This window comes from Lithobates pipiens, unplaced genomic scaffold, assembly GCF_037356315.1.
Source record: "Lithobates pipiens isolate NorthernLeopardFrog02 unplaced genomic scaffold, aLitPip1_a1.2 Scaffold_18, whole genome shotgun sequence".
In the NCBI taxonomy this organism is placed as follows: Eukaryota; Metazoa; Chordata; class Amphibia; order Anura; family Ranidae; genus Lithobates; species Lithobates pipiens.
In genome coordinates this window covers 191,428,385-191,440,435 of record NW_027507758.1, presented here as the reverse complement: position 1 = coordinate 191,440,435, position 12,051 = coordinate 191,428,385, and the positions used below count along the sequence as shown (strand labels likewise).

The window sequence follows — 12,051 nt, the reverse complement described above, 5'->3', positions numbered from 1 at the left end:
CCTGAGGTGCAAACACCCTCAGAGGGTCAACAAATCACGCGGGCTGCCAAGGACAAAAGTAATCAAATGGCCTCGGCATCGGCGGCGGCAAAACTGGAGCGCTATGCTCACTCTGGTCCAGCTTCACCCAGTAAATCAAGCCTCCAGCAGGCAAATCTACATAATAAAGACAATAAAGATATTAAAAACTCCTCGGCCGATAGAAGGAGCCAAGGCCAGTCGGTGGTTAACCCCCCCACCCCAATAGCTGCTAAATTGGGGGGCAGCAAGGGAGGGGGAAGTAAAGTAGGAATAGTGACAACAAATCCAGAAACAACCAGCTCTCATTTACTAATGACAGGTAACCTGGACGAGGAACCTACATTAAGAGACATTTTTAACGCAATTAAGGAATGCAAAGATTCGATATCAAATTTTGATGTGCAGCTAAGACATATAAAGGAGGAACTATTGACTATGAGGCAGGAACTGAATAGGACTATATTAAGAACTACTGAACTTGAGGAACGTATGAGCACAATAGAAGATGAGCTGAGACCAGTGAGGCAGGAAGTTGAAGCACTTAAGAAAACAGTCAATATACAAGCGGATAAACTCGATGAGATGGAGAACAGAAATCGAAGAAATAATATCAGAGTACTAGGCCTTCCCGAACACTGTGAGGGGACTAATTTGATTGGTTTCCTTGAGGGGTGGTTCCGAGAACTTTTTGGGACCGCAACATTTACCCCGACATTTGCAATAGAACGGGCACACCGTACCCCGGTAAAAGCTCGCCAGGTGGGGGAGCGCCCTAGGCCCATAATGCTTAAGATCCTCAATTACCAGGATAAAGTGTCCTTATTACGAGAGGCTAGAATGAGGGGAGACATCAGATATAAAGGAGCTAGGGTCTCCTTGTACCCTGATTTCTCCCCTGACCTCCAGAAAAGAAGAGCCGAATTTATACCAGTCAAACGAGAAATGGTTAAATTTAAGCTAGATTATGCGCTCCTATATCCAGCGCGTTTAAGGGTGAAGGCATTAGGGAAAATGCTCTTTTTCAATACGCCAGGAGAGGCATCCCAATGGCTAGATGAAACAAAAAAGGATCTATAAGTGCACATTGCAGGGTAGTTGGGTGGATTTCAAAGGACTTAGGGTTATATATTTTGGGGGGGTAGGTAGAAACAAGGAGTGTATTAGTTGTAAATTTGCTATATTTTGTATATTGCACAATGTAGGTGGGGGCGGGGGTTGAGCAATAAGGATGGGTTGAGGGTAATTTAGCATTTGTAGTGGGGGACAAGAGGTCCCCGTGAGTGGGGGTAGATTCTGGGTGAAAGCACCCAGTAGGATTGGTATGGGTGAGTGGTGGGAGTGTCGTGAGAAGGTCACAAATATACCCCCAGGGGGTAGCCCTATGGGGCGAGGGGGGGGGGGATGGGGGAGGGGGTTTGGTAAAAGGGGAGGAGGGAGAGACGGGATGGGAAGGTGGGGAAAGGGAAGAGTAATAAAAATAATACAAGGATACACAAATTTTGAGAAGCACTATTATGTAAAGTATAGGACACATACCTTTTATTTTGCCACCAAAATAATACAAGGATACATAAATTTTGAGAAGCACTATTATGTAGAGCATAGGACACATACCCTTTATTTTGCTACCAAAATAATACAAAGATACACAAATTTTGAGATGCACTATTATGTAGAATATAGGATACACATGTGTAAAACTAAGGGGAAAAAGGGAGAGAGAGAATTTTTTGGTATTATCATGTTTGTATATCTCTCACCATTTTCTTTTTCTCCTTCCCTTTGCGTTTCTTGGCCTAGACCACCTAATATGCGGGTTGTTGATTGGCAGGAAAGGGATAGGGAAGGGAATTTTTTATTTTATTTTTTTCTTTTCTTATTCATTATTCTTTATATGGTTTTTGAGAGTCCTGCCCAAATTGCAGATCGCTAAGTGGTGATGCAGGCGAAAAGAATTAAGATAGTATCATGGAATGTGCGGGGTCTGGGAGATCCGACCAAAAGAAAAGTGGTTTTGTCAGCTTTAGAGGGCAAAGGACCCGGAGTATTGTGTCTTCAGGAGACGCACTTAACAGGTGATACGATTCGGTGTCTGCAAGGTCGGAAATACCAGACCCAGTTCCATTCCGTATTTTCAACCTATGCAAGAGGGGTTAGCATTCTTGTCGATAGGGCGGTTCGGTTTCTTTGCCATAATAGTTGTATAGATGAAAAGGGTAGATATATTTTCTTATATTGCCAAATTGAAAATAATCCCTACGTGATAGCCAACATATATATCCCTCCTCCATTTAAATTAGAGGTTTTATATGAGTTATTATCTTTTGTAATAGATAAACCTGATATCCCTGTGATAGTAGTAGGGGATTTTAATGAAGTTTTGGATAAATCTATGGACAGGTTCCCAATCGTAAATACATCAATAGTGAAAGATTCCACGAGGCTAGCCCGCTTCCTAAGTGAGGCAGGTTTATACGATGCATGGCGCACTCGGTATCCGAGGGAGCGACAATACTCATGTTACTCAACCTCCTTCTCTACACTATCGAGACTCGATATGGCTTTGCTGAATAGTAGTGCGATGCCACGAGTGGATGAGATAGAATATGGTCCAAGAAGTATCTCGGACCACTCCCCCCTAATATTGACATTTTGCATTGGCAAGAAACAAGGTCCTAGCCAATGGAAAATCGACCCTGCTTGGCTGGAATTAATAAAAGACGCGGACCGGGTGACAACTGACTTAAAGGAGTTCATTAATATCAATGTAGGTACAGCGCCAGTAGGAGTTGTTTGGGATTCTTTAAAAGCCTTTTTAAGAGGTCTTTTTATTCAATCAACTGCTAGGAATAGGGCCGAATTGAAAAAACAGGAAGAGGAAGTTACTAAGGCGGTGCTAGAGACAGAAAGACAGTATACTGTAAACCCGAACCCTACTACCCAGAAGGCTTGGCTTGATAAACAGCAAGAATTCAAGACAATTACTAGGCGTAAGATAGAAAATAAATGTATATTGCAGAAACAAGCAAACTTTGGGGAGGGAGAGAGAGTGGGACGAATGCTGTCCCTGCTGATTAAAGCAAATACGGCCCCTCCAGCGATATTGGCGATTAGGACACCAGAGGGGGAGATTACGTCTGAAACATCCACTATTAATAATGTATTTTACCATTATTACAGTTCACTGTATAAGTCCCAAGGGGGGAATGAAGGGGGAGCTATAGCTGCTTTTCTGGGGAATCTGAATATGCCAACAGTAACACTAGAGGATCTAGCAGTATTGGAGGCCCCGATTACTATTGAGGAACTCCAAAGTGCAGTGGCAGGGATGTCTAACTTAAAAGCACCAGGACCAGATGGTTTGCCAATCGAGGTCTACAAGAGATATGGAGGGGTCCTGCTGCCACAACTGCTGGAGACATTGAGACATTCCTTTGAGTGTGGAGCTCTGCCCTCTTCGATGTTGGAAGCCACAATAGTGGTTATTCCCAAAGAGGACAAAGACTCTATGGACCCGGCCTCATACCGCCCGATCTCGTTGTTGGGGTCGGACGTAAAAATTCTAGCGAAAGTGCTTGCAACACGCTTAAAAAGAAGTGTCCAAAAGCTCATTCATCCCGACCAGTCGGGTTTTATCCCGAATAGGTCTACTAGCGTTAACATACGTAGACTTTTTTTGAATACACAGGTTTTGGTGGACAATGGGGACTCCAGAGCAGTTTTGACCCTGGATGCAGCTAAAGCATTCGACAGTCTCGAATGGGTATACCTATTTAATGTGCTTATTAGATTTGGGTTTGGACCAAAATTTATTAAATGGATAAAATTGTTATATACGGATCCAAGAGCGAAAATTAAAATTAATAATGAGCTTTCTGAAACATTTCTGTTGGAACGAGGCACGAGGCAGGGGTGCCCCCTCTCCCCCTTATTGTTTGTTATGGCGGTGGAGCCGCTAGCTATAGCCATTAGGGCCAGTCCTGATATACAGGGATTTAGAAGAGGACAGGTAGAGGAAAAAATGGCATTGTTTGCCGATGATATTTTACTTTTCCTAGGGGATACTCAAGCCTCACTGAAAGTGGTAATGAAGAAGATCAGAGAATTTGGTTATATATCAGGATTAACCATTAATTGGGATAAATCTGCTATATTACCACTGGAAAGTGGATATATTTGTGCTCCCCAGGACATCGGGAACTTGAAACAAGTCGAGAAGTTTAAATATCTGGGGGTGTGGATTACTAGGGATGTAAACTCTTATTTAGATGATAATCTATCCCCCCTTTTAGTAAAGTTAAAACAAAAGGCTGATATTTGGAGCCGCCTCCCCCTTTCAATGGCGGGCCGCTGCAACCTGATCAAGATGGTATGGCTTCCTCAAATCTTGTATGTCCTCCATAACTCACCTCTATGGATCGGGGAAAAGTGGTTCAAGAAAATAGAAGCTTTATTTAGATCTTGTATATGGAAAAAGGGTCCATCGAGGATTAGTTTACGAACTTTGCAGCTGCCGCTGGAAGAAGGGGGGTTGGCGATTCCACATCCCAGACTTTACTACCTAGCGGCCCAATTGCAACACTTAGCTGGAGCAATAACAAAAAACGAAGCCAATCCCTGTTATAGGCTATTAATGTTAGGGTGCCCACATAACACGCTTATGGAAGCGCTTGAAGCAAACTCGTTTAATATGCGTTGCCCAACGATCACCCAGATTGCTAAAATCTGGAAAACAGCTAAGGCCTTGTTAGGATACCAACAGGTATCCGTGTTGGCCCCCCTATGGGACAATAGAAATTTAAATGAGTTATTTAAGGTGGAAAAATGTAAGGAGTGGGTAAACCAAGGGTTAGATAAACTAGCGCAAATGCTCCAAGACTCAGATATTAGATCATTTATGGATCTAAGGTCTGAATTCTCTTTATCAAATCACTCGCTTTATAAGTACTTTCAGGTCAGACACGCAATCCAGGCTCAATTTAGATCACAGGAGATACAGTTGATCGAGATCCCGGTGCTATCTCAAATTATGTCCAGAGACACGCTCAAAGGATTGATCTCATTCCTATATAACAGGCTGGGAGATAAACTACTAGACAGAAGCGGTATGATTAAAAGTAAAGGGAAATGGGAGAGAGATGTGGGTCCGTTGTCCATTCCGGAATGGGACTGGATAATGGAACAGGGAACCAAGGTCTCTATTTCTCCGGCACAGAAAGCTTCTCAACTTTTTTTTTTCCACCAGGCATATTACACGCCTAGGAAAATGTTTAAAATGGGATGGAGGGATAATGATCAGTGCCCCAGATGTGGTCGGGTTGGGGATTTCATTCATATGTTTTGGAGGTGTCCGAAACTGTTCAGATACTGGACACAAGTTATAGACCATGTGAATGAAATATTCGGGTTGACATTGGAGGCAACAGCGAGGACTTGTTTGTTGGCTATACCGGAGGGATATAAAATCCCTAAAAATATATTTGAACCAGTTACTAGATGCCTTTTCCAGGCAAGGAAATTAATTGCCCAGAATTGGCAGGCATACTCTAGTCCACTATCAGATACATGGTTGGATAATATAAGGAAAACTATAGGCAATGAAAGGGTTTTTTTTATTAAGCAGGGTAACGCCAAGAAATTTAAAAAGATATGGGGTCCCGGATTGGGAAGATTGGGGATTCCCCTATAAATTATTGTAAAAAGCGTCTCTTAGCCTATATAGTTCCTTCATTTATTTGTACTAGGCATTCTTTGCTTAGTGTGTCTTTTAATAGATTTGGGATTGGAGGGGGGGGGGGGGGGGGGAGGAGTAGGGAGAGAAAGGGAAGGAGGGAAAAAAGAAAAAGGAAAAAGAAAAAATTGCAATAGATATGAGATACCAGGATAATAGACACTGGTATGTGTGTAGCACGTAAATACTAGGGGATTTTTTTTTACTACTTTTGTACTTAAATTAAATGTTATAAAATCCTTAGGTGACTATATTAAGCTTAAAACTTATATAACTAAATATGCTACAATGATGTGGAACAGAGAATGAGACACGAGTGAGCGATAAGCTGAACCTAGTCTCTGGTATAGAAACACTGATGTGGCAAAAAAAAAAAAAAAAAAAAAAAAAAGAAAGGATTTACACGGCGGAAGGGTGCTTTGCTGTGTATTGGACTTCCTATTTCTAGTCCCGTCGTACGTGCTGTACACGTCATCGCGCAAGCTTTCGATGGACTGTTTGTGCATCCGTGTGTGGTCAAGTCCGTTCAGTCGAAAGTATGACGGACTGTCCGTCGGATTGTATAACGGACTAAGTATGCCATACAGTCCGCTCATGTGTACGCGGCATAACACTGCCCTGTATTTGGTTCCATCCATCTTCCCATCAAATCTGACCAGCTTCACTGTTCCTGCTGATGAAAAGCATTCCCAAAACATAGTATTGCCACCACCATGTTTCACAGAGGGGATGGAGTGTTTAGGGTGATGTGCGGTTTTAGTTTTCTGACACACATACTGCAGCTTTTGCTTTTAGGCCAAAAAGTTAAATTTTGGTCTCGTCTGACCAGAGCACCTTCATTCGCATGTTTGCTGTGTCTCCCACATGGCTTCTCGCAAACTGCAAACAGTACTTCTTATGGCTTTCTTTCAACAATGGCTTTCTTCTTGCCACTCTTCCATAAAGGCTAGGCTTGTGGAGGGTATGACTAATAGTTGTCCTGTGGACAGATTCTCCCACCTGAGGTGTGGATCACTGCAGCTCCTCCAGAGTTATCATAGGCCTCTTGGCTGCTTCTCTGATTAATGCTTTCCTTGCCCGGGCTGTCCGTTTAGGTGGACAGCCATGTCTTGGTAGGTTTGCAGTTGTGCCATACTCTTTCCATTTTCAGATGATGGATTGAACAGTGCTTTGTGAAATGTTTAAAGCTTGGGATATTTTTATATAACCTAACCCTGGTTTAAACTCCTCCACAACGTTATTCCTGAACTGTCTGGTTTGTTCCTTGCCCTTTATGATGCTGTTTGTTCACTAAGGTTCTCTAACAAACTTCTGAGAGATTCACAGAACAGCTGTATTTATACTGAGATTAAATTACACACAGGTGGACTCTATTTACTAATTAGGTGACTTCTGAGGGGAATTGGTTCCAGGTCTGAAGGGGGCTGAATACAAATGCACGGCACACTTTTCACATAATTATTTGTAAAACAAATTTAAAAAGGTTTATCATTTTCCTTCCACTTCACAATTATGTGCCACTTTGTGTTGGTCTACCACATAAAATCCCAATAACATTTAAGTTTTTGGTTGTAACATGACAAAATGTGGAACATTTCAAGGAATATGGATACTTATTTAAGGCACTGTACATTTTATTTTTACATAAACAAAAAAAATGCATATTTCCCCCTCCCCAAAGTTAATCAGCTTGGCATACAAAGCCATATCCCTATAGAAAAGGAGTGACAAAAAAGCTGATACCAGCTTGCATGCCCATGCTGATAGGTACTTACATACAACTTATCTGCCACCCATGGGAGTCAATTAGGTGGATATTCCCTTCCTCATGAACTTGTTTTCTTGGGCCATTACCAAGTTCACAGTATGTGTGGTAAGAAGTTTAAAGCAAATAAACACAATGGACCGTTTAAAAAAATAAATCAACTTTTTACTAATATTTGCAGATTCTGGTCATGTCCAAAGCTTTCCCATGCGTCTTATCAAGTGCTGAATGAAGGGCATGGGTCCCTAGTTCTCACTGCAGAAACTCATGTTTGAACACTGAGGGAGTTCCCGGGACTGGCATGGCTTTAAGTGCACAGGAAGTTCTGAGGAAGGAATTTCCAATCAATTCATTACCCATATTTGGTATTAGTCCAAATATGGGCAGTGACATCATGAGAAACCCTTCCTTCCCCAGAGTTCTCTGGGCACATATACTAGTGCCAGTGGTAGGGACTCTCTTAGTGCTCATGGAGGGCAAATAGGAGGCTCACAAGCACCCCTTGCCACCCCCTTCCTTCTAGCCAAATCCCATTAGGATAAGACACTGGTGTTTGGGAGGGAGTCCACTGTTTTTTGGGGAACCCCTCTTAAAGCTCCCCTAAATACGGAAGGGCATGGGTGCTGGTATCAGCATAGCAGGGTGGCTGCATTTTCTCTTTTTTGGTATGGCATGGACACACATGTCTGATATTACAGGTTCTGGGAATGATAAAGTTCTAGCGTGACTGCTTCAGTTAAGATCTTTCCCTATTAAAGAATAGATTGTCAGGAAAAGCTATTTTCACTGGGCAAATTATTGTTCAATTTCCACTAATTTGGTAGATACATAGGGTGAATGTTAGCCAAAGAGTTTGGGACAAATGTTGGCTCAATTGCCCATCAAATGTTTGATAAATATATACCCGATACCTTGCAAAAAATATACATTGTTAAAAAGTTATATTCAGGTATATTATATTACTATCAACATTCCTTATTTGCAGCAGTTTTGCTTCAGTAACCCCCTGATTGGATAGTAAGCTAGAAATAGGTAACTAGAATAATACACCTTCTTTTCATTTTTAATACACAAAAAGATATTTGAAAAATATGATATACTATAATCTGTCACACATATTCACATTTTATAGCTATTCATTTTTTACTTCTTACCTCCAACAGGGATCTACTGTCTACATGAGGCTTCTGTGGATTATAAAAGTGCCTCTGAGACATGTGGGATGAGGCTAATAGAGGATGGTATTGAGTGCTTCGATCCTGCTTAAACTGCATCCTATTAGCATTGGTGCTTCTAGTGCTGTACAACCTGGTAGCCATGGCCTCTTGATTGCGAGGGAACTCCTTAAGAGATCGACTCAAAGGCTTGTTTTTCACATGGATTCCTTCATGTCGGTAGCTACTGTTACTCACAGGGGAAATGCAACTTCTTGCCATGGGCTGCTGAGAACGTTCAGTTTTGTTGGATTCAAGTGTGAAGTTGATTGGCTTCAAAAAGCAAATATCAAGACTAGATTCCGATGAACCTGCAGAACATGACTCAAAGAGAGGTCTGTTATGAAATGTCTCTTCTTCATATGGAGTGGACACATCTATAATCTCATCACCATACTCAAATTGCTCATAGTTGGTTGCAAAAGTACCATCAGGTAGAATGTTTGATGAAGTTCTTATGGATCTTTCTATATCAAGCACTGAAGGATTACTTTCATATTCCATCTCTGGAATAGATTGTAGTGGAGCCACTAGTGAACTAACTTCTTGGTCTGCTCTGCTGAAGGAAGCTGGACCTGATAGGTTCTCTGACCTGTCATGTTTCTTTCCTTCAGCTTCCCATTCTGATGTCTTTAATGGCTGTATAGCTTCTACTGGAGTTTGTCTGCTCTTTTTCACATGTGGTACCAGATGCCTTGAAAATAATTTATAGGAAAGAACATGGTTAATCCATAAGCTGTACTTATGCTTACTTACAGAAATTATTTAATATGCAACCCCAGACAAAACTTGTTTTTCTAGCTTTAAATAAAATGGGGGAAGGGTTAGAATATGGTTCCTTTTAATGTCTTTTGTCCCACTGGGGAGATTTCTGCTCACTTCCTGTCCTGGAGATAGCGTTATCACTATACAGGATGAGGTAATTATATGAATCTTAAACCAGTAATATGGAATGGAAGTTCTATGTTTTTATTCCTATCTGAAACTTAACAAAACAAGTTTTGCTTGGCATTGCACTTTAAGAGAATACAGTAAACTACCTAGGGGCTACATAAAAGGTTACAAGTGCTTAGGAAACTGACGGAAAAAAAGTAAATATTGGACTGGCCAACAAACTTTATTTAGCAATTAAATCTAGCTATATACACTTTTTGGGCAATGTACAGCTTAAAGAAAATGCATAGCTAGCATTGCTAGTACAAAGTAGAAGGGTCGTCTTTTGGTAAATTTGAGATAAAAAAAATTTGTAGACTCCTACAGAAAAGTATCATTGCTTCCTAGGTCTGACATTACAAAGAAGTGTCACTTTTCTATTAAACCAAAAGAACCTATTTGATTATGTGACCTCAAGCTTTGCAAAATGTTCCCCAATAGCCATGCCAGGGTTGGATTACTGTGCAATTGAGGGGCTTGTGTAGCATTCACGTTTTGTTTATCCAAAGTTTATTACTGACTGTTAAGAAATACTCTAGGATGGTGTTATGGATGTTTTATAGCTTTGTGCATATTTATGAGAATACTAGACATTTTGCTGCACAGTAGTGGCGGAACTTTCATGTTCGCAGCATTCACATTTGCGACTCGGCACTGGTATTTTGTCGTGGGGGGGGGGCAAGACCCGGAATCTCCCCCTGCACCTCTCGCTGTCAGTTTAGTATGCAGTGAGGGGAGGTGGAAGGGGGTGATCGGCAGCTCTATGGTGTCCGCGGGCCGTGGGATCTCCCTGGGGCTAGAAGTTATTTTACCGCGTGTATACTGCTGTCTGGGGACCCTGATGTAATAAGGGGAAGTCTCTGGGGACCCTGATGTAATAAGGGGGGCTCTCTGGGGACAGTAATGTAAGGCGGGCTCTCTGGGGATACTAATGTATGGGGGGGCTCTCTGGAGACACTGATGTAAGGGGGGCCCTCTGGTTACCCTGATGTAAAGGGGAGGCTCTCTGGGGACCCTGATGTAAGGAGGGGGCACTCTGGGGACACTGATATAAGGGGGGCCTCTCTGGGACTACTAATGTAAGGGGGGCTCTATGGGGACACTGATGTAAGGGGGGCTCTCTGGGGACGCTGATGTAATGGGAGGGGCTCTCTGGGGACACTGATGTAAGGGGAGGGGCTCTCTGGGGACACTAATGTAATAGGGGGCTCTCTTGGGACCCTGATGTAAGGGGGAGCTCTCTGGGGACACTAATGTAAGAGGGGCTCTCTGGGGACCCTGATGTAAGGGGGGATCTCTGGGGACACTAATGTAAGGGGGGCTCTCTGGGGACACTGATGTAAGGCGGGGCTCTCTGGGGACACTGATGTAAGGGGGGGCTCTCTGGGGATACTTATGTAAGGCAGGGCTCCCTGGGGACACTGATGTAAGGGGGAGCTCTCTGGGGACACTGATGTAAGGCGGGGCTCTCTGGGACACTGATGTAAGGGGGGCCTCTCTGGGACCCCTAATGTAAGGAGGGCTCTCTGGGGACACTGATTAAGGGGAGGGACTCTCTGGGGATACTGGTGTAATAGGGGGGCTCTCTTGGGACCCTGATGTAAGGGGGAGCTCTCTGGGGACACTAATGTAAGGGGTATATCTTGGGACACTGGAGTAAGGGGGGCTCTCTGGAGACCCAAATGTAAGGGGGGGCTCTCTGGGGACACTGAAAGTAATGGGGGGCTCTCTGGGGACACTGATTTAAGGCGTGGCTCTCTGGGGACACTGATGTAGGGGGGGGCTCTCTGGGGACCCTGATGTAAGGGGGAACTCACTGGGGGCACTGATGTAAGAGGGCCCTCTGGGGACACTAATGTAAAGGGTAGCTCTCTGGGGACACTGATGTAAGGAGGAGGCACTCTAGGGACACTGATGTAAGGGAGGCCTCTCTGGGGACACTGATGTAAGGAGGGGCTCTCTGGGGACACTGATGTAAGGGGAGGGGCACTCTGGGGACCCTGAGGTAAGGGGGAGGTCTCTAGGGACACTAATGTAAGGGGGGCTCTCTGGGGATACTGATGTAAGGTGGGGCTCTCTGGGGACACTGATGTAAGGGGGGCTCTCTGGGGACACTAATGTAGGGGGGGCTCTCTGGGGACACTAATGTAAGGGGGGAGCTCTCTGGAGACACTAATGTAAGGAGGGGGGCTCTCTGGGGACCTTGAGGTAAGGGGGAGGTCTCTGGGGACACTAATGTAAGGGGGGCTCTCTGGGGACACTGATGTAAGGTGGGGCTCTCTGGGGACACTGATGTAAGGGGGGCTCTCTGGGGACACTGATGTAAGGGGGGCTTTCTGGGGACACTGATGTAAGGGGGGCTCTCTGGGGACACTGATGTAAGTGGG

The 12,051-nt window shown here is 43.7% G+C and overlaps 1 protein-coding gene across 1 annotated transcript in view; it reads right to left on the bottom strand.

Annotated features, from left to right (window-relative positions):
* Positions 1 to 12,051, bottom strand: part of ARHGEF33 (Rho guanine nucleotide exchange factor 33) — a 282,191-nt gene that overhangs the window by 24,159 nt on the left and 245,981 nt on the right. The window contains exon 14 of the mRNA XM_077486478.1: positions 8,672 to 9,425. Within this exon, the coding sequence (XP_077342604.1) occupies positions 8,672 to 9,425 (754 nt within the window). The remainder of the gene's footprint in view (positions 1 to 8,671; positions 9,426 to 12,051) is intronic.